At 40.3% G+C, this 26,925-nt stretch overlaps 2 protein-coding genes and 1 pseudogene across 2 annotated transcripts in view; 2 read left to right on the top strand and 1 right to left on the bottom strand.

The window, feature by feature from the left end:
- Positions 1-9,875, bottom strand: part of LOC124803104 (long-chain fatty acid transport protein 1-like) — a 164,420-nt gene extending 154,545 nt beyond the window's left edge. The window contains exon 1 of the mRNA XM_047264262.1: positions 9,640-9,875. Within this exon, the coding sequence (XP_047120218.1) occupies positions 9,640-9,818 (179 nt within the window). The 5' untranslated portion in view covers positions 9,819-9,875. The remainder of the gene's footprint in view (positions 1-9,639) is intronic.
- LOC124803635 lies at positions 8,446-8,563 on the top strand (annotated as a pseudogene).
- A 620-nt stretch (positions 9,876-10,495) lies between the features above and the next one.
- The window catches only part of LOC124802853, a 171,595-nt gene continuing 155,165 nt past the window's right edge, over positions 10,496-26,925 (top strand). Inside the window, exon 1 of the mRNA XM_047263876.1 lies at positions 10,496-10,561. Within this exon, the coding sequence (XP_047119832.1) occupies positions 10,496-10,561 (66 nt within the window). The remainder of the gene's footprint in view (positions 10,562-26,925) is intronic.

The raw sequence follows: 26,925 nt of genomic DNA, 5'->3' as shown, positions 1-26,925 counted from the left end.
AGAATGGGGCACTCTAAATTCAGTGGTTAGTTAATTTCAAGACTCAAGCCACCACGCCCACCAGGTATGAATCGTACATTCCATCACCTTGCAAACACAGCTGGAGAGAGAAATAAGGAGATAACTAGAAGGAAGGTGCTTTTCCCTATCAGACTTGGGTATGGGTATGACAGTGGCTTCACGACAGCACCTGGGAAACGTGCCCACTTCCTAGATTCGATTGTACATATGAAGGAGAAAGTGCTTGCTCACAAGAGAAAGGTTCTGCAACATCTGAATGTTAACATCGCCCAGCCCTGCAGTGGAGTATTGGGATGAAGTGAGAGCATGATCTAGCTCCCTCGTAGTAAAGACGGCATTTTAGCACTCACTGTTCTGAGAAGAGAAGGGTATCGCCCGAACACCCTCCAGTCGCTTTCGATGGAGGAAGTTAGGGTGATAGTGTGTGGAGCTCGATATCTCCGCAAAATAGCGACCTTAGGTGTTGAGATAGCAAGAGGATCGACTAGGACATCATCTGCTAATGTCAGGCCGGAAATTGGGGAATGGACCTTGGTCCTAGTGAGCCGCTGGAGGCTGGCCCACACAACAGAAGAGGGAGTCTAACTGTTATAAGAACTAGCAAATGAAATCTCGCTAGCTTTTTTGCTATCCCAAAGAACGTGATGACACTGTGCATGCAACTGTTTTTGGCAAATGCAGTTTGCCATTGTAGGATGACTTAAGAACACAGAGAGCACCTCTCCGTGTGTATTGTGTCACAGCATGTGTCAGTCCACCAGGGGATTGTGACATGGCGTGGTAAAGAGGAAGTGTGAGGAATGGAACATTCTGCAGCAGTAAGGATAACGTTTGTAAGGTATTCTACCTGGTCATCACAACTGGGGAAATCTTGTTCTTTGAAGGCCACCAGGGAGGAGTAAAGCCTCCAGTTGGCCTTAAATCGTTGCCCTTTGGATGTGCACGTAGGTGGGGTAGGTATCACCAAATGGATAGCACACAGAAAATGGTCACTGGAGTATGTGTCAGGGAGAATGGACCACTCAAGACGACAGGCGAGCTGGGCAGTGCACAAGGAGAGATCCAAATGGGAGTAGGTGTGCATGGAGTCTGAAAGAAACGTGGGTCCTTCTGTGGTAAGGCAGATGAGGTTAACTTGACTGAGGTCAGCCAAGAGGGCACCTCTCAGTCAGATTCTGGGGGAACTTGAAAGGGAATGGGCACATTAAAGTCACCGAGCAGCAGAAAGGGGTGAGGGAGTTGCGCAATAAACTGTAGGAAGTTTGCCCTGGTGACGCCAAATGACAGGGGATGGGGTGTATACAGTACTACAGTACAGAAGGAAAAGATCAAGTGCAGAAGGAAAATGCAGACTGCAACAGCTTGAAGCCAGGTTGTCAGGGAGATGGGCTGACTATGAACATCATCCCCGATGAGAAATACGTCTACTCCATGAGACGGAATGTTGTCCTCAGGGGTAGGAGGGGGGGAGGGGAAGATCAAAGCGGACTGGGAATAAATGCAAAAGTTCAAAGTGGTCGTGAGGACGCAATTTTGTTTTCTGGAGACAGAACAAGTGGACACTGTGGTTCCCAGACCAGCCATAAGTCCTCTATTGGATCGAAGGCCACGAACATTCCACTGGAGGAGAATCATGATTAGGAAAAACGAGGGAAAAATAAAGGAGTGTCACCTCAGTAACTGCTGAGTGCCAGCCTTCGAAGACTTGTTGCCATAGGTTGCAGAGGCTGGAGGATCGTACTCCATGAGATCTACAGAGGCGTCGGCATTCTCCTTCTGGTGGTCAGCAGAATTGAGGGCAGAAAAACGTTTGGCGGTGTGCACCAGCCACATGGAGGTCAGCCGGGTGAGGGTATCACGTGGCAACACCATCAAAAAGAATCTCCAAGTTAGCAGAGAAGAAGATCGTTTGCCTCTGTTCAACTTCTTGCAGCCTTTCCAGTTGGCAGAGGAAGATTTAGTTGTTTGGTGGCTGGAGGGACGCAAGAAGTCTTTGCAGGACTATTCCTTCTGCCCTTTCTCACCTGCCAGTTGTGTTGCAGATGACTTCGTCCTGTGAGGCGGAAGGTTAGTGGCTTGTTGCACAGCTGGAGGAAGAGATGGTGACGCTACCAAGTCACTGGTCGAATTTACAACTGCAGTGCTGAATTTGAGGTTGCATGGCCATGTCCTTCATGGAGCGAAATGAAGCAAACACAGTATTGTAAGTGCCAGACGGTAAAACACAGGGTTTCCGACTAGCCAACAACTCGCGAGCGATTGGGTAAGGCACTTCTTCCTTCACTCAGACCTCCTGGCCGGCCCGCTCGTCGACATACACGAGACAATCTCGGGAAGAGGCGGCATGGTCGCCAGTGCAATTGATACAATGGTGAGAAGGAGGTGGATAACTACCCTCATGAGTATCCCTACCACAGGTTACACGTTTGACAGGACATTCGACTGGGGATGAAATGATGATGACTGGTTGCAGTGCATCGGGTTTGAAATGTACGGTCGGACTGTTATAACATCGTAACATGCTTTGATCTTGACGGAAGCACCATGCTATCAACTGTGAGGAAGAGTATTTGTAGGCATTAGGGATGCATGTGTCTTTTTCACCATTCGATGGACTGCAATGACAACCTCATCAGAGAGGTTCGTTTGGATTTCTGGTTCTATCAGACCATAGAGCAGAGGGGGGAGGGGTGCACATGTCTTAGATGATTGTTCACATCTCAGGTCGCACCTCCTGAACACCAATCAGCAATTTGGGAAGGCAGCAACTCAGGCAAACACTCGTCCCTTGGCCTGGCCTGTACCATGGGGTATGTGCGAACCCTAACTATCGACCGGGGCTGGGAATTAAGCGATACCCAGTCACCCCTAGAAGTTGAGTCTATGAATTAAATCATTTCATTTTTTGCCTGAGATGCAGTTAAGTTTCTTCTTATCCGTTTCACTCAAAATGTGGACATATAGGCTTATTTTCGTATGTTCTGGATAGTGATGACCATAATTGATACAGCTGCACGATGCTTACTGATCCCAGTATTTGCACGATTGCCTTCATGGAGATTGGGTTCGTTCGTTCGCAGTAAATCTAATTTACTTCACAACAGAGACAAGCCCAGCAATCCCCAGTGTGTTATATACCAGTCTCCACTTTCATTAGGCAGCACTGTTAGCATACGGCAATCACATGTTTGCCTGGAAGGTGCAAAGAAATCAATAAACCGTTCACCATTTCTTACTTGCCACATTTTGATTTTATTTTAATAATACACTCGAGTCGTCCTTTCCTGTTCGTGTAAGCGGGACAATAGTGAGGTTTAAGAAAGGCAATGTCAGTTATTACAAGTGACGTATTTTTCACGTTCTTCATTTTAAACTCGCTTTCTTATACAAAAGTGATTCATGTTGTAGGTAAATACCGTGAAAATTATCATGGTTTAATTAGTTTAATTATGTGAGCCTCCAACGAGTTTTCGTTCATTGACAATTCTAGAAGGGCCGACTTCGATGTTAGCCCAGTCTTTTGTTACGATAATTGTTACAAGAACGTAGCTCGAGACTGAGCTTTCGCTAAAATTTGTTATCTAATGTCTTCATACCAAGGTCAGTCAGAAGTGTATCGTAACAAGAGTGTCCGAAAGTGAAGTGGGTTTACTCTGAGATACTTTAGATACAACAGATATCTAAAAGGACAGTAAACATACGCACGGCAAAGATGCATGGCGTCCGAGCTTTTGCAATGCATTATATAAAACTTCGCTGTCCTTGACATGAACACACTCGAAAACGACTTGATTGATTCGAAAAAGGCGGTATGTTTAAAGCCACTAGCAACGGGAGAGTTTGATTTCAATCAAAAAGGTTTACACGTAAGCATGACAGTGTTTTCATTAAAATTCGAAAGCCAGATTGAAAGATTACAGGTGCGTCCGCACGATGCCTTTTTGTGTTCAATTTTGCACATGCGCATAAAGTTCTAATGGCGCAACTACGCAAGCGCATTTGTGCTTGCGTATTTTCTTGGAAATGGAGGAGATGCGCAAAGCGCATTGCTTACCCCCCATGAGAATCTTTGAGCTTTTTAGCAGACAATGGGCAGCTGGGATCCTTGGGTTTGATTGTGTATTACGTTGAGGCTATGCTGCAATGCGATTTATGTGCAGTCCTATCTGTTGACTCCAAAGGAAGCACGATTAAGTTTGTAGCTGATTATAGACGAACAAAAAAGTCGTGTGTAATGCCGATTCTGAACATTATTTGAATAAAAATTCGAGAAGTGTTGCCCCGAGCGTCACGTATTACATATCAAGTCTCCGATCATATATCTGTGAACAATGAGATACCGTAAGTTTAGAAGCAGGAAAACTGGAAAGAATATATGAAAACTGCGGACGAGTATTCATGCTATGGTGACTTAAAACCCCAATAACTAAGGAGCCTGACATCCCAGCAAAAGAAGTGATACGGTATGTGTAGCTCAACAAACTACTAAAAATAGAAATGAAGTCCACTGATGATGGAAAAAAAAAATACGAAACTGAAAACCACAACTTAAGCTCTAGTGGATCCTGGCGTCTATGAAATTTCCAAATTTGTCGAGTCCGAGGATCCTAATTTACATATATTTCGTGATTAAATACAAATGACGCATTGGACGTAATTAACCCTCACATAACGAATAACGTCTAAGAACCTCCCTTAAGTATTTCTCTGTTTCAAGAATAATATTAATTCGTGTTCCGTTCATCCGGTATGCAAGGGAACTGTATGGATATGGAACTAGTCATGTGATAACAGTACTTATAGATGTTAATAGATACAAATTGTAATATTGCACAGGAATAAAATACGCTAATAGTTATAACTTAGGCACTTCCTACAGTGAAAAATAGGTATAAAACAGTCAAATAATAGATTGGAGTTACCACACATTAGGAGTTAAAAATTTAATGGAAATAAAATGCTTTGTTTTGAAATGATGAATAGATAATTCAAACAGTATATCAATTACCAGTCACTAGCCAACAAAATTATATTGTCAGCCTTATGCTGCAGTTTCCCAAAGCGAAAATCTAAAATCTTGTAGTGGTCTCCCTCTGAAATTTGCAAACAAAACGTTGTCATTACTCTGTATTTCTTATACCTCTGTTGTTTATATACTTATTTACCTACAGTCGCATTTGTGTTTTCTTTTATTGTCGCCCTTTCATCACAACCCAGGCAAAGAAGGAGATTCTTAGCAGACTGTTTGCGCAATGAGACAACGCGTGGATACGAAAACGCCCATCCGTAAATGCGTTCTTTCCACAAATTTCTGTACATGCCCTTTATTCCCTGCGTTTGCGATTGCGCACGACGGAAGAGGCATCATATGGAGATATCTTCAGACATCATAACGAACACTTACTTCGTGAACTTGTTCAAAGCACTCATTGTATGAGTCTCATACAGATTGAGCATTTAGACACAGAAACTGGAGAACTAAAGAAGGTACTAGAACAACTCGCAATGTCCCGCGCAGCAATAACCAGTTTGGAACCTAATCAAAAGCAATTAGCTTCGGGAAGTGTAGCAAGCGAGCATAAATATGTTCTACGGAAACAAATAGCACAGGCATTGTAAACTGAAACGTAAGCTGGCTGCAATAAGGTTATAGGAAGTACGGTACTCGAGATAGTAGTTACGTACAACAAGTAGAAGGTCGTACGATTCCGTACAAATATATTTTATTGTCCTACAAGATAAAAAGCGTGCTGTCCCCTAGGTCCAGAGAGGTTTGTTAAGCTAAGCTGCCGGAGGGCAGCGATATTGTGCCGGGCGGCTCCACGGAGTTACGTTCCCACAATGTCTAAAGAACGAAGTTTGAACTACATAAAAAGGACGCGCGCTATTGTTCTTTTTGTCCGAAATATATCATCAGACGAAGAGCTCTACAAGATGAACTTTAGTAACAACGCCACCCAGAAAGATTTCAAAGAACAGGTGAAGGTCAAGCTTAATACCTCTCCACGAAACAAAGGGTACTGCCATTCAGAAGTCAGTATTCGCATCAGAAACGCCCTACTCATCGAGCAGAAACAGAGTATTACTTTCGAAGTACATCAAATCAAGGCCCTTCTGGTAGTTTGTAGGAGTTCACTCTATTTGATCTTGAGCACATGTCAAGAATAGGCAATGCTTAGAAAATGACAGGCATAGATGAGCCGAGGAAGGCCGTGAAAAGAAAGATTGCGAGAAAAAAAAAATTAAGAGGGCTATTAGTCGAGACAACTCGCAGTACTGTGGCCAACTTTCAGTTGTGAAGCGCGAACAGCTGCAGGCGTTAACAATAGCCGCCTACAATCTTGAAAACACAGAGGCGTTGCCATAGAGACGCTTACAAAATCGCTTTACGTGACTGGTTGACACTGGCGCGCGAAGATGCCGCACGTAGCCCAATGCAACTTACGCCGACTCACCAAACTGCATACCTTACTTGTTAGGCTTCAGTATACGCCACACAGTCAGCATTCGTACAGGGAATATAAAAACGTAACAAGCCACACATACAATTTTTTTCATGCATATGAGCTGCACTATGTTGGCATTAGATGTGCATGTCTGCATCGAAAGTACACTTGAGTGTGTAGTTTTTGTGATCATGCATTTGCTAATGTGGGACCCACTCGTTTGCAACACAAAGCGAGGTGACACAGTAGTAAGACACTGGACTTGTATTCAGGAGAATGGCGGTTCAAATCCCTATTCGTCCATCCAAATTAAGGTTTTCGTGGTTTCCTTAAGACGACTAACGCAGCTGCTGGAGCGGTTCCTTTGAAGATGACATTTGATTTTCTACCTCCATCTGATTTTGTTATCTGCCTCTGGAAATCTCATCGTGGATCGGGCGATAAAACTTAATGATCCTTGCTTCGTTTGACGTCAGATAACTGCAGCAACTCCATATTGCCTCGATACAAAAGGAGAGATGGTCTGGGTAAAAAAGTCTACGATTTGCAGCCTATTCTGATATTTGTAAAAACTACTGTAGTTAAGTTTGAGTTTAGATATTAAATAAACTAGGAACATAGAAACTGAATGTAGAAGGGATTTCCTAGATTGAGGAACCGCTGGGTGAATGTCTGGTTAGTCGTTGTCATTGTGTCTTGCTGTCTGTGTCTTAGTCGTCTACTGTACCTTTAAATAGTATTTGTTTGTAACTCGTATTTGGGATTTCAGTTCAGTTACCTATTTCTACTGCCTCAGCAGCTTATTTGGCTACATAGACCTCAGCATCATTACCAGTAATTCCACTATATGATAACGCCCAATCATCGATACCAGCTCTTCAGCGATCCTATATACAAAATTGTTTGGAAGAAGATAGACGATGAATGCATAATCTACAAAAATCTGTTAGAGCAGATTACAGCATGGGTCGAGCGCCTGTAATAGTATATAGGCGTTATTCTGTATGACAGACTATTGTGCCACGTAGGATACTTTTGCATATTGGCAACATAGGTACAATGCTATGAGACATGATCAGTACAACAGAGGCTTGCACAAAACAAAGACAAGGAAGAAAACATGCAATTACATGGCGGTAGCAGCTGAGCCTGCTTCAACAATTAATCCTTAACTAAATGTCACCATTACTTTTTCAAGATGTATCAGAGAACAGTTAAGTTGGAGGTAATCACCACCAGCAGTATGATTACAAAGGTTTGTTGGGTACATCACCCGAGAGATCTAATCGAAGATTGGATTACTAAACGACCTAGCAGATTCGATTTCTTATAAGGAGCAAAACTATCGAACAAGATGACCTGAGTAATAAACAGACACAATGACTACGCCAGCTGAGCAGCATACATCACCAAAATAGATTTAACTGAGTGATAATGTGGATTACAAGAGAGATCGAAAATGGGTTTTGTCATTGCAATATATATCTTAAATTTCGCCAGAAATAAGCATATGAATATGATCATTATTTACCCATCAGTATCTACAATAATTCATCATATTAAGTGTCGACTTATATGATGATACGCAATTCTCCTTAATATTTCTATCTGGTGATCCGAAGAAGGGTCACACCAATCACTCTTAGTTCATTCTTAGGTTGAAGCGACCTCATTACCACAGTAAGTTTCTTGCACTTTTGATTACAGCAGTCAATCTGTGCGATGTCTTGGTTTTTCCTCAACATATCCATCATCAACAGTGTGGTCCTGTTCCTGAAACTATGTTACGATTCTGTCTTAACAATTTTCCTTTTAAAACGAGTTTAATCCCAACTAGACAAGTACTATGCTTGTGTCAGATACTGCATCTGTATTAGTCCCAGATTATGAATCTTTTTGTAACAAAGACGTTCACAATAAAATAATTTTCATGTAAATAAACAATTTTAATCCATTTGAAAATATTAATTAATGTAGAGCCAACGGCCTTGCTGCAGTGGTAACACCGGTTCCCGCCAGATCACCGAAGTTAAGCGCTGTCGGGCTGAGCTAGCATTTGGATGGGTGACCATCCGGTCTGCCGAGCGCTGTTGGCCAGCGGGGTGCACTCAGCCCTAGTGAGGCAAACGGAGGAGCTATTTGAGAAGTAGCGGTTCCAGTCTCGGAAACTGACATACGGCCAGGAGAACGGTGTGCTGACCACATGCCCAACCCTATCCGCATCCAGTGACGCGTGTGGTCTGAGGATGACATGGCGGCCAGTCGGTACCTTTGGGCCTTCACGGCCTGTGCGGGAGGAGTTTAGTTTTAATTAATGTAGAGCGCAGTTACAGGTTTTATGTAGAAGATGGAGCTCCAACTATATCTTCCAGAGCTTCTTCAAAACATAGTTATAATTTGTGGAGGTACCTCACGTCTACGCAACTACTTTAAAGCCAGTTTGTTTTTTGCCACATGCGCTTCGCATCTTTTGTTTACGAAAGATCTTCAGCGACCTGTAATACAACTTTCCTTTTATACATGCAATAAATGTATTATGTAGTAGTTACAATATGTTTCTACGTTACATTTTGTCATGTTTTTATTTTGTTTTTCAGATTAGAAAACTTTTGTAGCGCAAATTTTATATTCTGAAAAACTAGAGAAAATATGACAAAATGTAACATATTGTAACTACTAGATATTACATTTAGTATATTGTAAGACATGTATTACGAGCTAGTGAAGGTGCTTCATGAATAAAAGACGCGAAAAGCGTACGGCAAAAAATAAACTGCCTTTCATTTAGTTGCATGGACGGAAAATGCCTCCATGAATTTCGAATCAACGACGGAAAACCGGAAAAAAGACGATAGTCACAATTTTGTAGTACTGTTTACTTACGACTAGGCAAGAGCTACTTCAGAACTCACTGTTCTTACGAATTTTATCTTCATTGATAATTATTTTAGGACAAGACGATGGAATTAGTTACCATAACTCACAATTTTGAACACTATATAATGTTAATAACAGATAATAGCTTATATACTAACAAGAAGGAAACGCGACGGACATGGACAATAAATTATCCTTCATAGTACAAAAAATGTAAATAACATAGTGAAAATGCTACTGACTAGTGAATAACAGTAAAAAATGAAAAAAACCTCCTTGTCATTTAGGTACTTACTGCCTATCTCGATGCCATGTTTTGTACAGGATATAAAACCATCTGTACCGTTTTCCTGTTGCTACAAAAATCAGAACTGATAGAAGAAGTGTTCGAAGGATGGCCTCTTTCTCGAGAAAAATTGCTGCTGCTATGTGTGCACCGAAGAGGGCAAGAAGTATTATTCTTGTTTCAACCATCGTGCCTCCGCTAATTGAATGGGGATAGGATACTATATTACGAACACAGCGCGTCGAACTGAGTCCACGCGCAACTCTGACCACAGTTATCACTCACTCATATCACATAACTTATCGTGTTTGAAGGTAACGATAACAGTTTATAGACGATAAGACTGTCTAAAAATCAAATCATGGATGTAATTCACTCTAAAGTTATGATTAGTGTTAATCGTAAAGTGGTAGTCTACAGTATTTTGACCAGTGACGATATATTAAAATCCATTTAGTGAATGTTACCCCCCTTGATAATAACACTGGACTGTGGTAACACCGTCTGTCTTTTGTCGTTGCAAGTAACTTTTCGGAAAGTAATGGCGGGAAATGTGTAGTTGAATTGAGCAGACGTAAACAGTAAACAGCGCTGGCTTAGGTTATAATGTTTACTAAGAAAACAGCTTGTTATTGCGTGAGAAGTAATTATACATTTAAAGAAATTTCCAGCCGATAAGATGAAACGACGGAAAGAAACGCAAAATATAGGCCAATGTCTTTCGAACATGCTATGTTTATTTCCTCCTTTTTGTGCAATATTTGCAGAAGTGACAGTAAATGCACAGTGTTAACAGTTCATAATTTTTCGATTAACAAATGTACTGTGACTGCAGTTCGAAGTATTGCTACGTATATATGCAGACATGGCGCTTAAATTTCAAAAAAGAAAGATACCTCCAACTACAAATCCCAGAAAAGTCGTCTTCGAGGTCAGTTTTTGTTATATGAAGCTGTGGAACTAAGGAGAAAAGTATTGCATTTTAAACTTCAAACCAAACTGTGTGGCGAACATTTGTTAAAGTAGTATAGTTGCTTTGGGAGAGGTGGGAGTGTACATATGGTTTTTTTTCTATTGCTTATATGTACTTGTTACAAGGATCTCGGACAACCTTCACCTGCTGGGTACATTGCAGACACGTTATTGATAGTTCACATATTTCGAGAATGACATTTTTGTTGCACTTTCTCATTCACAAATACTGGTACCCGTTTTGTTGGCCCCAGAGATTTTCATGTACAGTGATTGTTTTCCCTTTTGATACTTTTATCTAACTGCCATTCCCTCTAAGTGATGTATTATCTTCAGAAGAAGTACCACTTACTTAGGTAGATAGATTTCCATTCCATAGATTGATTATGGGAAGGGCCTTGAGGGTGAAGAGAAAAATTTGTAAGCTCTTAACACACACACACACACACACACACACACACACACATAAAAGCAAGAAATTTGAAACATGTTTTCACTTGAATAATGTTGACGTCCATTACATAGTAGTTGGCTTTTTTGTATAGTGATACTTCATTAAAGGGAAAGCTGTTTACATCTTGTTTATGTAGATCACATTACTACATTGAAGATGTGTGCAAATAAGATTTTACAAAACACTCGGGTTATTTGATATTTGACTAGGTTGCAGATGCTCATTTAGGCTGTAGCACCATCATCTCGTTCTGAAGATATTTAAGATTGGATTAATGCTTCTTTCTTTTTTGCTGTTTTAACCAGCTATGCATTTTTTGAAACCCTTTTCCGGTGCTATTTCAGTGCACTGCGTAAGATTTCACCTGTGCCATTTAAAATGTAAATAACATTAAATTTATATCATAACATTCATAGACATGTGATTGGTAATAGTATATCCAGGATGTAGCAGTAGTTTCTCATAGTCTCATATTTGTGTATTTCTGTCAATATATATTTCTTCATTCATTTCACATCTCCACGTTTTCTCTTTCAGACTGAGATACATTAATATAATTTGCAAATTAATATGAATAATTGTCTTGTGTTTGTTGCCTTCTCAGCTTTCCATGTGACTCCTTGATATAGTCTAAGATTCATGTCACATTTATCTCTATATTTTTCATCCACAAGATGTTGTATCTCCTCAATCATATTTTGCTTGTACCTTTACGTGTTTATAAGTAATTATTTCACCTACATGTAGGAATTCCACATGGGTGGTAATAGACACTAATTTTTTGCATGTCTATTTCTAGGAGTGATTCAGGTACACAAGGGATTTGTGCATAAAATATGTTCTGTTCATTTATAAGAAGTAAACTTTTATGTTTAGATTAATCTGTCTCCTGACTTGTCCTTGTTATGACAGAAATTATGTTGGGCACAGTATGCTTTTAATTAAATTAATAAAGCACACATGTGATGTAATTCTTAGAACAAGTATTTGGGATGATAAGACATTGCACAAACTTGTAAATGACTGATTGCTGGAGTCTATAATTTACAAGTCAATATAACAGTCGCTGAGTGCAACTGTGTTGTGAATGGAAGGTAACCTGATTGCATAAACTGCTTACAGAGATGTGCAACGTAATAGCAGAAAGTTTTCTTTTGGGTCAGCATTTCCGCTAAATATTTATGGTGCTAAATACAGTAATCCAAGCATTGGAAAATCCAGAATGGAATAATAATTAAAGCATTCCAGTAAAGAGTTTTAAATATTCAGATCGAATTTGGTGAGAATTCTGTAGCTTGCTCATTGCTCAGTACATACTCAATGGCTAACTGGCTTGTCATGAATTTTCTCACAGATGTATTGCACAAAAAGCTCGATATGCCTCAAACTATTGGGAAATCCTGCATTTTTGGCCAGTGTAATGGCACCTGTGTTATAAACAATTAGCCTATAACAGGAACACTCCCCTGTCGCCAGAATTTGTTCAAAAATTTTGAATGACTGTACTCCTTCTCTTGCTCATTTATTGACAGCCACATATTGTGATTTTGTTGTTGGCAGTGATGTGAATTGTTGCTGCTTACATTCCCCGATAATTGCTCCTCCATAAAATCTTCAATTTACTCTACTATCTGTCAAGTTGTTGAGTCACTAGCACAGTCAGCATCAGTGTACATCTCAGGTCTTATGTTTGCATGGCTAGCTTCGTATGTTAGCCCTAAACCTATGAGACTGAACTTTTGATACACTTTACGATCCTTCTTACCAAAGATCAATGGTTTTCTTGAGGATTCTCCAAAAGTATTGGCACGTAGTTCACTGGAAATAATATATTGGTCCTGGTACTAGCAACTAAATACATAAGAGACCCAACTGATGGTACTAACAGCTAAATACATAAGACACCCAACTGCTGCTGGAAATAGAGCGTTCATTGGTTTGTTATTGGTCACCACGAATGGCTGTAGATATTGCGTTATTCAGTTTGTTCAGGATGAACTTCCGTTGTGTCAAACACTTGAAGGATGTCTTTAGCATAAATTTCTTGATTAATCGCTGTTGATCTATTCTCTTCACATATACAGGGTGTTAAAAAAAGGTATGACCAAACTTTCAGGAAACATTCCTCACACACAAATAAAGAAAAGATGTTATGTGGACATGTGTCCGGAAACGCTTACTTTCCATGTTAGAGCTCATTTTATTACTTCTCTTCAAATCACATTAATCATGGAATGGAAACACACAGCAACAGAACGTACCAGCGTGACTTCAAACACTTTGTTACAGGAAATGTTCAAAATGTCCTCTGTTAGCGAGGATACATGCATCCACCCTCCATCGCATGGAATCCCTGATGTGCTGATGCAGCCCTGGAGAATGGCGCATTGTATCACAGCCGTCCACAATACGAGCACAAAGAGTCTCTACATTTGGTACCGGGGTTGCGTAGACAAGAGCTTTCAAATGCCCCCATAAATGAAAGTCAAGAGGGTTGAGGTCAGGAGAGCGTGGAAGCCATGGAATTGGTCCGCCTCTACCAATCCATCGGTCACTGAATCTGTTGTTGAGAAGTGTACGAACACTTTGACTGAAATGTGCAGGAGCTCCATCGTGCATGAACCACCTGTTGTGTCGTACTTGTAAAGGCACATGTTCTAGCAGCACAGGTAGAGTATCCCGTATGAAATCATGATAGCGTGCTCCATTGAGCGTAGGTGGAAGAACATGGGGCCCAATCAAGACACCACCAACAATGCCTGCCCAAACGTTCACAGAAAATCTGTGTTGATGACATGATTGCACAATTGCGTGTGGATTCTCGTCAGCCCACACATGTTGATTGTGAAAATGTACAATTTGATCACGCTGGAATGAAGCCTCATCCGTAAAGAGAACATTTGCACTGAAATGAGGATTGACACATTGTTGGATGAACCATTTCCAGAAGTGTACCTTTGGAGGCCAATCAGCTGCTGATAGTGCCTGCACATGCTGTACATGGTACGGAAACAACTGGTTCTCCCATAGCACCCTCCATACAGTGACGTGGTCAACATTACCTTGTACAGCAGCAACTTCTCTGACGCTGACATTAGGGTTATCGTCAACTGCACGAAGAATTGCCTCGTCCATTGGAGGTGTCCTCATCGTTCTAGGTCTTCCCCAGTCGCGAGTCATAGCCTGGAATGTTCCGTGCTCCCTAAGACGCCGATCAATTGCTTCAAACGTCTTCCTGTCGGGACACCTTCGTTCTGGAAATCTGTCTTGATACAAACGTACCGCGCCACGGCTATTGCCCCGTGCTAATCCATACATAAAATGGGCCTTCTCCGCATTTTTAAACATTGCACTGACTGCAAAACCATGTTCATGATGAACACTAACCTGTTGATGCTACATACTGATGTGCTTGATGCTAGTACTGTAGAGCAATGAGTCGCATGTCAACACAAGCACCGAAGTCGACATTACCTTCCATCAATTGGGCCAACTGGCGGTGAATCGAGGAAGTACAGTACATACTGACGAAACTAAAATGAGCTCTAACATGGAAATTAAGCATTTCCGGACACAAGTCCACATAACATCTTTTCTTTATTTGTGTATGAGGAATGTTTCCTGAAAGTTTGGCCGTACCTTTTTGTAACACCTTGTAGTATTAATATCACTGGTTGACAACATTGAACTTTTTTCCTTTCACTAGAATAAAAATATGCGATTTCTAGAAGTAGTAGGTGTGCCGAATGCAAATATCATTTCTGTTTTCCCCCATCAGGGAGGATTTCTGTGTAATACTTATTTGAATTTTTGATTAGTTCTAATATCAGTAACCAGCTATCTAACTTTAAATGATATACTATTCATTCTGACTTACATAGAAAGTGGTGGATAGTGATTTTCAGGCATAATTTTCATCAGGAACATCTCAGGAGCACTAGTCAGCCAGCATATTAGAACTCTACTTGCCTTGGTACCTCTTTTCCATTGTAGTAATTTTGCCGATGAAAACACTTACCACGCTCATTGCTGATGGCACCAAGATTTTCCGTGAACAAGTGTAAGTGAGAGTCCATGTAATGAGTTTTTAAGGAGGTATTGCATCCCGTAGCTTTATAAGAATGCAAAAGATTAGCCACTGTATGACAATAGTTTTTTCTGCTGTATGATTTCAAAGAACTTCCAACATACATTTTTGAAAGACAGCCAGGCTGCTTTTTCCAGTGGATATAACAGTCCTTCAAAATGTTCATTAGCCATTAATGACCGTATTTGTGGTTCCATATTTTTTTTTCTTTCTTTTAGTTTAGCAGCACTGACTGTGGGTAATTTTAATTTCAAATACAAAAATCCATCAGAAAGTTAATGCATAGCTTTGACAAAACTTGTCATTACTCCTAATTTAATATGCAACGGAGGTAAATGTATTTTTTAAGGATTCACTGAGGGAACAAGTGACACATTTTTTCTGGTAAGAGTGAAGAGATTCATGTTTAGGGTATGATTTTCTAAAGCAGTGAGAATTCTTTGTCTTTGCTGTCCCATTTGCATAAAAAAGGTCAAAATTTGATGAACTGAAGTTGCAAACCAAGCAATAAATCAGTGACTTTTAAGTCGCCACAGATATTTCATTCACATAGGGTGTACATAAAGTTCGGGAACACTTGCAATTATTTACTATACAAGCACCAAACATTGTACAGATATCATATATATGTCATTTTGAAGAGAAACCCTGAAAGTTGTTTTTTTTTTTTTTTTTTCCATGTATACCGCCACAGCATAGTTTGGTAATTTGCTGATAGTCAGTGCTAGTCGCAAACAGGGTCTTGCTACAGAAGGGAGAGCTGGTTTTTGAAATTTCCTCCCTGATGACCAGATCTCACTCTGTGTGACTTTTTACTGTGGGGACACTTCAAAGATCTGGTGTATTTACAACCTCTACCACGTGGTGTAGCAGAGCTCCAGTAGAGAATACGGGAAGCAACTGCCACAGTCGACGATGCTATCCTGGGATGGATATGGCAAGAATTTGATTACCATATTTGTGTCTGCTGTGTCACTCATGGTTCACATATCAATGGGTTTAAAAAAAAAAAAAAAAAAAAAAAAAAAAAAAAAAAAAAAAAAAAAAAAAAAAAAAAATTACCTTTGGCGTTTCTCTTCAAAATGCAACATGTATGACATCTGTACAGTGTTTAGTTCTTGTGCAATAAATAATTGAGTTTTTCCAGACTTATATGTACACCCTGTAGTTTTTATATTGCATTTTTTTTCTATAACTAGTTTCATATTGTCATATGTGTGTTTCATATCAGTGGCATGTGCTACAGGTATTGATGGAAGCTCATTGCCAATATGTAGCAGCACAGCCTTCAAACTAAGTTTAGAGAAGTCAATGAACAATCGCCACTCATCTGGCTGGTGTTGATGCCCAAGAGTTCCCATAATAGAATAGATAATTGAAAACACAATACCATTTGTCAAAATATGAATGAACCTGAACAGTCTTGTCATTTGGAGCTTTGACATGATACATAATATCACTTTCTAAAATACGGCAGAAGTAAAATAACTATATCTGAGGTACACATTCTTACGACAGGTTGAAGGGAGAGCTAAAATCAAATTTTAAAAAGTTACTACAAAAAAACGGAATGATTCTGACCCTATATCTGAATACAGTAAAGAATGTGCGCTAGAATCACTAATCAAATTTCATGTAAAGAAAACCATGTTGACCAGTGTATTTAAAAGGGTATGCTACTGGTTCAGTAGTGATCTTAAATTTCACTCAGGAAAACCTCCTTTTTCTTACTTGCAGTTATTAATTCATCATCAACATAAAGAACTGCCATCAATACTTCTTTGCAGTCTTCTCAATAAAACAGACAGGGATCTGCATTTTCCACAAGCCCAAGATACACTGGGAAGTCCTTGAATCACTGGTGCTAGCCCCTCTTTCTTTAGGAATCCATTCATTGTAGTCAATACCTTCTTGTTGACTAAATCCATGCACAACTAATCTTGCTTTATAGTGATCAGTTTCACCAACATTTGTAAACTTGGTTGTATGAAGCCAACAGTTTGTAATGGGCATGTTATGTGGTTGCCAATGTTCCAAAGACCATGTAGCATTTTCCTCTGATGAAGCCATTTCATCCTCTATTGCTTTATCCATTGTTCGTGGCCTACTTATGTACTAGCCTTTGAATGATCTACGTTCACATCTACATATGTACTCTGCAAGCCACTTTATGGGGCATGGCGGACAGTACCTTATAGCACTACTTTTTGTTCTGTTCCACTTACAAATAGTGCCAGGGAAAACTACTGTCTATGTGCTTTCCTACAAGTCATAATTCAGGGTTCCCACAGGTTCTGGAAATCATGGAATATCAGGGAATTTCAAACATCTCATGGAAATCAGGGAAACATCAGGGAAATTTGAAAAAACGCTGGAAAAATTGTGTTTTTGTCTCCGTAGATGAAATGGTTTGTTTACTTATCACTCCCCTCAGCTTGCAGTCAGTGCTGCCAACACTTCTTGCTGCTAGCCTAGCAGCTGCCAATGAGAGGCAGGCAGGTCTGTGGAGTGGTTTGTTTGGATCTGATTCTCAGAGACTGTAGATGCAGCGACTGGAAATGGCGGTCGTGTGTGCATGAGTTGTGTCTGAATGATTGTGTGAATGTGTGTGTGCTCTCATTTTCTGACAAAATCTGTGGCTGAAAATTTAGTTGTGAGAGTGTGATTGTTTTTTCTACATGCCTGTCTGTGGCACAGCAATCGTCTTTACGGTGTTACTACCTATAATTATTACTGATTCTCAGAGTATTTGTAAAAGTTGTGGATATATGCGTGTGTGTATGTGTGCGCGAGTGTATACCTGTCCTTTTTTCCCCCTAAGGTAAGTCTTTCCGCTCCCGGGATTGGAATGACTCCTTACCCTCTCCCTTAAAACCCACATCCTTTCATCTTTCCCTCTCCTCCTCTCTTTCCTGATGAAGCAACCTTGGGTTGCGAAAGCTTGAAATTTATGTGTGTGTTTGTGTGTTTTTTATTTTGTCTATCTATCAGCACTTTCTCATTTGCTGAGTCACAGCATCTTAGTTTTTTATATAGAAAATATGGATGATAAGAAGAAGAAAATTGTAAATCATTGGCAGCTTGTACGCTATGTACTCATATATTTCTCGAAAGAAAAATCACGCAATACCTGTAAAATGATAGAAATAACACAGTCGGTAATAACTGACGATACCAAACATAGTAGAAGCAACATTTTATTGGTGGTCACCTACAGTGTTGGTTTACACAATTGTTCCCCACTTTATACACTTCTTTCAAGAGGCCTACTTTTTTCTGCGGTTATTTCTGAACACAGTGAATCTGTTTTAAATCTGTCCTGCGGCTCCAACGAAATGCATATTTTTGTCTCCAAATGTGTTTCTTTTTATTAAAATAAAATAACGTAAGTGGTCTTAATGAAACATGTATATCATTTGGCTTGCTTTCTCCACTTAAAAACAGTTCATTAGAAAAGATGTTGATGTTAGTACTAAAGATTTTTGCTCACATCAGGAAATTCCATCTGCTTGCAATTTTTTTTAATGTATATATTTTCTTGTTTGCACTATTGTTTCTTGAACTGCAGCTGCAAAGAGATTGTCAACTTACATCTTAACTTACCCTTCAGATCTCAAAATTTGTCAGGGGAAAATACTAAAACTTGTCTGGAAATCTGGGAAATACCAGGGAATTTCAGTTGGGGAAACTTGTTGCAACCCTGTAATTTCTCTTATCTTCGTGGTCTTTGCAGAAAACATATGTCGGTGACAGAAGGATCATTCTGCAGTCAGTTTGAAATGCTGGTTCTCTAATTTTTTTCTGTAGTGTTTTGCGAGAAGCACTTCACTCGCTCCAGGGATTCCCACTCACAAAGCATGTCGATAATACTAGCATTTTTATCCATCAGATCATTTATGTAAATAGAGAACAAGATTAGTTGTATCAGACATCACTGGGGCAATCCTGATGATACCCCTTTCTCTGATGAACACTCACTGTCGAGGAGAACATACTGATGTCTGTTACTTAAGATGTCTTCAAATCACTCACATATCTGGGTAACTAATCCATATGCTTGGAGATTCATTAAATGTCTGCAGCGGGGCACTGTGTCAAATGCTTTCCGGAAATCTGGGACTGTGGAATCCACTTGTAGCCCTTCATCCCATGGTTCACAAGATATAATGTGAGAAAAAGGCAAGCAGTGTTTCACGCGAGGGATGCCTTCAAAATACAGTGTGGAGGGGGAAGGAGTCAGCACACCGCACTCCTGACCGTTGTCAACGTTCCGACCTTGTAGCTGCTACCTCTTAATATGGTTGTCTTCAGGAGGCTAAGTGCATCCCAGTGTAGTCATACCACCAATGAAAAATCCGTGGAATGGTAAGGATATTGGTCTGTAATTTTGTGGGTCCATTCTTTTAGCTTTCTTAAATACAGGAGTCACCTGCATTTTTTTGTCACTTGGTACTGTGCACTCAGCAAGAGATTTGTGATAAACATGAGCTAAGTAAGGGGCCAGCGCCATAAAGAAACTCCCTGTAAAGCCGTATTGGGATCCCGTCCAGACTGGTGACTTACTTGTTTTCAGCTCTTTCACTTACTTCTCTCTGCCAGGGATGCCTATTACTATGTCGTGCATAGGAGAATCAGTGAAGTGGTCAAGCAGTGGTATGTTTGTGCGGTCATCCTTCGTGAATGTTTTCCTAAATGTGAAATTTAAAACTTGGTGTTTCTTTTTTCTGTCTTGTATCTCCATGCCAGACTGTTCAAAGAGTGACTGGATAAAAGCCTTTTACCCACTTAGCAATTTTGTGTAGGGCCTGAATTTACTTGGGTTCTTGGCAAGATTGTTTACTAAGATGATGGAAGTTGTGTGCTTCATGCATTGATCCTTTTATGACACACATTTCTACTAATGTTTGCCCATCGTCATTTGTATGTTCTTTTTTTAACCGAGTGCACAACAGTCTTTGCTTAATCATTATTTTCTGAATTTTGTTATTAAACCATGATGGATCTTGCCTGTCCTCAATCGCTTACTTTGCATATACTTTTCCATTGTGTAACTTAAAAATGCATTAAACTGTGCTCGTAATACCTCTATGTCATCACACTGAAATTAAATGATGTCCATATGTCACCTAAGTGGTATGCTAACCACTGCTTGTCTGCTCTTTCCAGCAGAAATACACTTCTAGTCTTTGTGATGGAGTTTTTAACTTGACTAAGCATCATTGCTATTGTTGTGCTGGACAGAAATACAATCGCCTGACAATGGTGAGTTCTTTGGTTAGCTCTGGGAAGAGACTGGGTGTAACTGTAACACACAAAATATTAATTATTACAGTGTAGTTTGGGAGATTCACTTAACTTGCAACAATCCATTTCCCAGGACTGCTCTGTGTGTTTACAACTGTCTCTGAATGTTAAAGCACCATTTGATACAGATAAATTTACAAGACTCTTCACTTGAATTATAATCCACATAATGTCCAAATTAAAGATTTCTGCCTAAGACATTTAATACATAGGTGGCCTATCTCATCTCAATTTGTGACTTCGAAATGGGGTGAGCATTCCTCTGCTCAGCCATAAGTAGACCATCAATTGTGGTGGCATGGAGTAGCTATCGATTTCTGGGATTTTGTTGTTAGATGCCAACCTTGCTTTGGTGCACTGTTCTTCAGACACCAGCATATTCCGCCTCCACCCACACTTACACACTGTTGTCGTTTAAGACAGATGCTTGTGACAGTAGCAGGGGGGGAGGATTGAATGCAGATGTGGATGCAGAAGCAGGGATTGTAACAGCGGCCCATGTCTGCTTCCTGCCCACACACCAGTATCCACCTTGTGAGTGACCAGGGACACTGTCTGGAAAACAGTTACAGGGTGTACACCTACATCCAGAGACGCAGATGGTGCAGTCAATTGAACAGTGAAGTGATCTTCTGAGGCAGCACAGTGACCTTCTGTTGGTGGTACGTCCCCAGACATCAGTGCAGGAAGTTGGATGGAAGTTGGCACCAACATTGGTGATGTCTTTGGCGGCGGGCCGGCGACCTCAGTTGGCACCACAGTGGATGGTGCTAGCCATGTCTGGCAGAGAGCCAAAAGTGACAGCTAGTGTGGGCTCCAGCAAAGTGCTGGGTCTGTGGACAAAAATTCTGCTGCAGAATCGCTGACATATTCAGAAGCGTTCTGTAGCTGGTTTTGGTGACACCGCTGTAGCCCTGCAGGGCTTTGGACGACATAAGAACAATGTCTGATAGCTTTTGTAACTACTCTGCTCTCTTAACAATGTTTCTTTCCAAAAACTTTGTGGAAGACATTGTCTTGCATCTGGAACTTTGTCCGACCTGATGGAAAAAATTGTTTCCACAATGACTGTAGGAGACGCAACAGAGTATGGTGTCTACGATTGTGCAACAAAATTTGGAAAGTGCTAAGGAAGCAAATACTGTTACACTCTCAGTTCAAAAAACAATGCCCAAATGATGACAAGTAAGGAATGGAATTTCTCAGTCTGACTTTTGACTGTTCAGACGAACTGTTCAGCTTGGCTGTTAGACTGAAAGTGTAAATATGCAGTGGTCACATGGTCTATGCCATTGGCAACACAAAACTGTAGGAAATCAGAGGATGTAAACTGTAGTCCATTGTCTGAGACAATGAATTCTTGAAGCCCTCCAACGGAAAAAGAAAGAAAAATAAGACAAAGGCAGTACTGTACTTGCAGCAGTTGTGGCTGTCATGGGGACAAGAAAAAGAAACTTACTGTAAGTGTCTGCCACTAACAACCATTGTGTGTTCCAGAATGGACCCTTGAAATCGATATGGATGCATTGCTATGATACAGATGGTTGTGATCACTGGAAGCTTTGCAGTGGAGCTGACTGGTGTTCCTCACAAACTTTGCAGCGTGAGTCTTTTACACAATCTAAGCGTCCGTTCCCTGCCAAGTACAATGCCTGGTGAGTTGCTTGGTGCGAACTATGCCCCAGTGATCTTGGTGCAATAAAGATAAAACTTCCTGCTGTAAGGAACGAGGTTTTTTTTTTTTTTTTTTTTAATGCAAGAGCAGAACACCAGACCACACAGGTAACAATTGACGATGCTTGAAGTAGTGATGCGCAACTGGGTGGTGAATTGTTTTCCAACTGCGTGGCCATCCATGGTGGACATGTTGGAAAACAACCTGAATAGCTGCACCAGAAACAGTTGCTGTGGTCACACACCAAAAATTGAGAAGTAGTGATGCGCAACTGGGTGGTGAATGTTTTTCAAACTGCGTGGCCATCCATGGTGGACATATTGCAAAACAACCTGAATAGCTGCACCAGAAACAGTTGCTGTGGTCACACCCTAAAAATTGAGAAGAAACTTTTGAAAACTTTCAAAATCCTGAGCATCAGTTTGAAAACATAACACTTCAGAAGAATCAAACACTGTGTTGTACCAACTGATAAGAGACAAGAAGTCAGCATTCGAATGTTGCACAGCAGGCCAATACAACGAATCACACTGATAATTAGATAATATTAGAGCGCAATATTGCAATTTTTGTGCTCTGAGGTGGAACGGGCTTGGCAGGAGTGAACAAGACCATCAAAGGGGAATGATCTGTCAGAAAAAGCACTTCCAACCATACAAATACTGGTGGAATTACGTAACATTATAGATAATGGCAAGCACCTTTTTTTCAAGCTGACTGTAGTTACACTGCACTTTGTTAAGAGTTTTAGAGTTAAAAGAACAGGTCTGTCAGAAGAGCCAATCTTATGGGAGGGCACAGCTGCAATCTACATCTATTTCTGTACTTTGCAAACCACTGTGAGGTGGATGGCAGAGGGTACATCCCATTGTACCAGTTATTAGAGTTTCTTCCTGTTCCATTAACATTTGGAGTGCGGGAGGAATGACAGTTTGAATGCCTCTGGGTTTGCTGTAATTATTCTAATCTTATCTTCACAATCCCTATGTGGGCGGTACGTAGGAGATTGTAGTATATTCCTAGAGTAATCATTTAAAGTTGGTTCTTGAAACTTTGTTAATAGACTTTCTCAGGATAGTTTATGTCTATCTTCAAGTGTCTTCCAGTTCAGTTCCTTCAGTATCTCTCTGACACTCTCCCACAGATCAAACAAACCCGTGACATTTACACTGCCCTTCTCTGTATACGTTCAATATCCCCTGTTAATCCTATATGGTATGAGTTCCACATACTTGAGCAATATTCTGGAACTGGTTGCAAGAGTGACATTTAAGCAATCTCCTTTGTAGATTGATTGCACTTCCCTAGTATTCTACCAGTGAACCAAAGTCTACCATTTGCTTTACCCAAGACTGAATGTATGTGAACATTCCATTTCATATCCCTGCAAAGCATTATAACCAGGTATTTGTATGAGTTGGCCAATTCCAACAGTGACTCATTGATTTTATAGTCATGTGATATGAAGTTTTTCACTTTGTGAAGTGTAAAATTTTATGTTTCTGAACATTTAGTGCAAGTTACCAATCTTTGCACCATATTGAAATCCTATCAAGATCTGACTGAATATTTATGCAGATTCTTTCAGACAGTACTACATTATAAGTAGATAACTGCATCATCTGCAAAAAGCCTGATTTTACTATTACTATAGTCTGCAAGGCCATTAATATACAATATGAACAGCAAGGGTCCCAACACATTTTAGTCAGCACAACCAAAGTTAACTTCTACATCTGACTGTGACTCTCTATCCAAGATAACATGTCATGTCCTCCCTACCAAAACGTCCTCAATCCAGTCACAGATTTCACTTGATACAGCATGTGATCATTCTTTTGACAATAAGTATAGGTGTGGTACCGAGTCAAAGGCTTTTCAAAAATCAAGATCCAAAGCTTTCAGTATGTCATGTGAGAAAAGTGGGAGTTTGGTTTCACATTAATCAGTGTTTCCAAAGCTGTGCTAGTTGGGACTGAGGAGGTCATTCTATTCAAGGTACATCATTATGTTTGAGCTCAGAACACATTCTGAGAGTCTACAACAAATTAATGTCAAGGATATTGATCGGTAGATTTGTGGATCACTTCTACTACCCTTCTTGTAGACAGGTGTGACATGTGCCTTTTTCCAAGAACTGGGCATGGTTTTTTTTGTTTGAAGTATCTGTGATAGATTATAGTTTGAGGAGGGACTAACTCAGCCATAAATTCAATGTAGAATCTGACAGGGGTTCCATCATGCTCTGGAGCTTTGTTCAATTTTAATGATTTCAATTGTTTCTCAGTGCCACTGACACAAATACTTACTTCATTCATTTTTTCAGTGGTATGAGGATTAAATTGGGGCAATTCTCCTGGGTTTTCCTTTGTAAAGAAACATTTCAAAACTGAGTTAAGCATTTCAGCTTTTGCTTTGCCACCCTCATTTTCAGTTCCTGTCTCATTCACTAGGACTGGACACTTACCTTTGGTGCCACTAATGGCATTTAAATACGAACAGAATTTCTTTGGGTTCTGTGGAAGAACACTTGACAATATTCTGCCACGATAGTCCCATAAGATGGTGCAGCTAACATGAAAGAGTTAGGTGGGTCAAAGTGAAGCAAACATCAGTGCCTTAACAATGTGTCCTTTAGTTGCTGAAATGTATTCTGGCATTCTTTGGATCACACAAAAGGCACATTTTTCAGTCATAACCAAATGAGCAGTGTAGTAATTTGCATAGCATTAGCAACAAATTTTATATAATATGTGAACTTGCCATTGACTGACTGGAGCTCCTTAATGTTATGAGTCACTGTCAGATCTCAGATCACAGCCAAGTGCCATATGGTAAGATGAGTACCCTATGCATAAGTACATTACCTAAATAGTTCAGTTCTTCTGGAGGAAGGAGGAGGTTTCAGCTACAGAAAGAACTAGAAACAAGCCATGTAAATTTGCTAAATATTCAGCAGGCATGTGATCCACAACTACAGTATCATCCAAATAGTTAGTAAAAGAAGGGAATTTTGCTGTTAACTGTTCCAGGAACTGCTGAAAAATTAGGAGGAGTCAAAGCACTTCTTAACAGTAGTCTGAAATCGAAAGGAACCTAGGAGAGTGTTTAAACAAAGCATTTCTTGAACTGTTCACCCGGTGGTAACTATAAATATGCTTCATGCAAATCAGTCTTTGAGAAGCATCTGCCCTGTCCTAGTCTGTCTGTCGTTTCCTCTGGATGTGGAAGAGGAAAGGAACCATGACTATTTGTGGGGCTTCATGAGAATGACCAAGGGGATGCCCATTGTTATGCAGAAATGGGTGGAATAAACCCATTGTTTTTCCATCTTTGCTGTTCCAGAGCAAATTGGTCATGTATTGCATCGGGACGGCCCGTGCACGAAAAAATCACAGCTACACATTGTCTTACACAGTGACGTGCCCCAAACGTGTTTGAAACAGTTCCTTGTACTTACTGCACAAGTTAGAAACATGAGTGTGTGGCACCAAAATGCTGATTTGTAATACATTGTCTTGTATGCACAAGTTGAATTAATCATGTTTGCACCAATTCTAGAATTGAGTACTGAAATAAAACTCTCTTTGCCACTCCTTTAAACGCTGCAGGCAAACTACACATGCTGAGGACTGGAATTTCTTGTCTGCTATAGGCAGACAAAATAGTTTGTGCAGGCTGTTGCTTGAGACGAAAAAATTGAAACCTTGCTGCTGTGGCATGGGCCTGACTATCATAATGTTCGTATGTCTTCCTGACTGTAGTAAGAGCAAAATTTATGTGCAGCAGCCTGTGGTGACACTGTTTGGCGAGAAAGTCATGATGTTAGTTGCTGAACACTGGAGCAAAATTTATGTGCAGCAGCCTGTGGTGACACTGTTTGGCGAGAAAGTCATGATGTTAGTTGCTGAACACTGAGAAGCAGGCGTTCAGTCTCCTGTCCCTGAAGAAACTGAGTAATTTTGGGTAGAGATATTTCCTGTGGTGGCTCACACTTAGAGAATGCTGATACGATACACAAAATTTGAGAGCAGAAAGCTGGCAAGACCAGGTGGTAAAAACAAGTGCATTCTTGCACACAATAACTGTACATCAGGCGAGGCAAGTCTAGTTTACCACTAGTGTCATTGCCATATGTCATGCTGGATGAAAATACACTTACCAGTATGATGATAGCTCACTTTATTACGGTAGAGGTAGGAATATTTACTTTAATTGGAACTACCCATCACCACAGGAATGTTCTGAGTATTTACAACTATCTCTCAATATTAAAGTATCGCTTGATACAGACAAATATATAAGACTCTTCAGTTGAAGTATGATTGACATAATGTTCACATTAAGTGTTCTGCCTGAAGCATTTAATACAGAGGCAGCCGTAGGTGATGCTGTCATCTTGATTGGTGACTGCGAACTGGGGCATGCACTCTTCTGCTCAGCTGTAAGTAGACCATCAATTTCAGTGGTTTAACAAAGCTCTAGGCGGCATTTCTCATTTGTTGGTGTGGCCTGCAGCAACTATTGTTTTCTGTGGTTTTGTTGCAAGGTGCCAACATTGATTTGGCACCCCGTTCTTTGGATGACATCACAGCTATGATGACATCACAATTACTAATCCCTGTCTATATACTGTCACTATTGATAAGGTCAGCCCTGTTTGTAGCTACAAAGACAGCATCATGTCAATAAGACAAAGTGGTTTCTTCAGTTGTTGTCAACTTCTAAATTCTCTCGCACTACAACTTACTTCTGCAGGCTCTTTAAACACACTTGCATCTTCTTCATGATAACTCTTCTATT

The sequence above is a fragment of the Schistocerca piceifrons genome, chromosome 6 (genome assembly GCF_021461385.2).
Source record: "Schistocerca piceifrons isolate TAMUIC-IGC-003096 chromosome 6, iqSchPice1.1, whole genome shotgun sequence".
Lineage (NCBI taxonomy): Eukaryota > Metazoa > Arthropoda > Insecta > Orthoptera > Acrididae > Schistocerca > Schistocerca piceifrons.
This window is presented reverse-complemented; position numbering and strand designations above follow the sequence as displayed.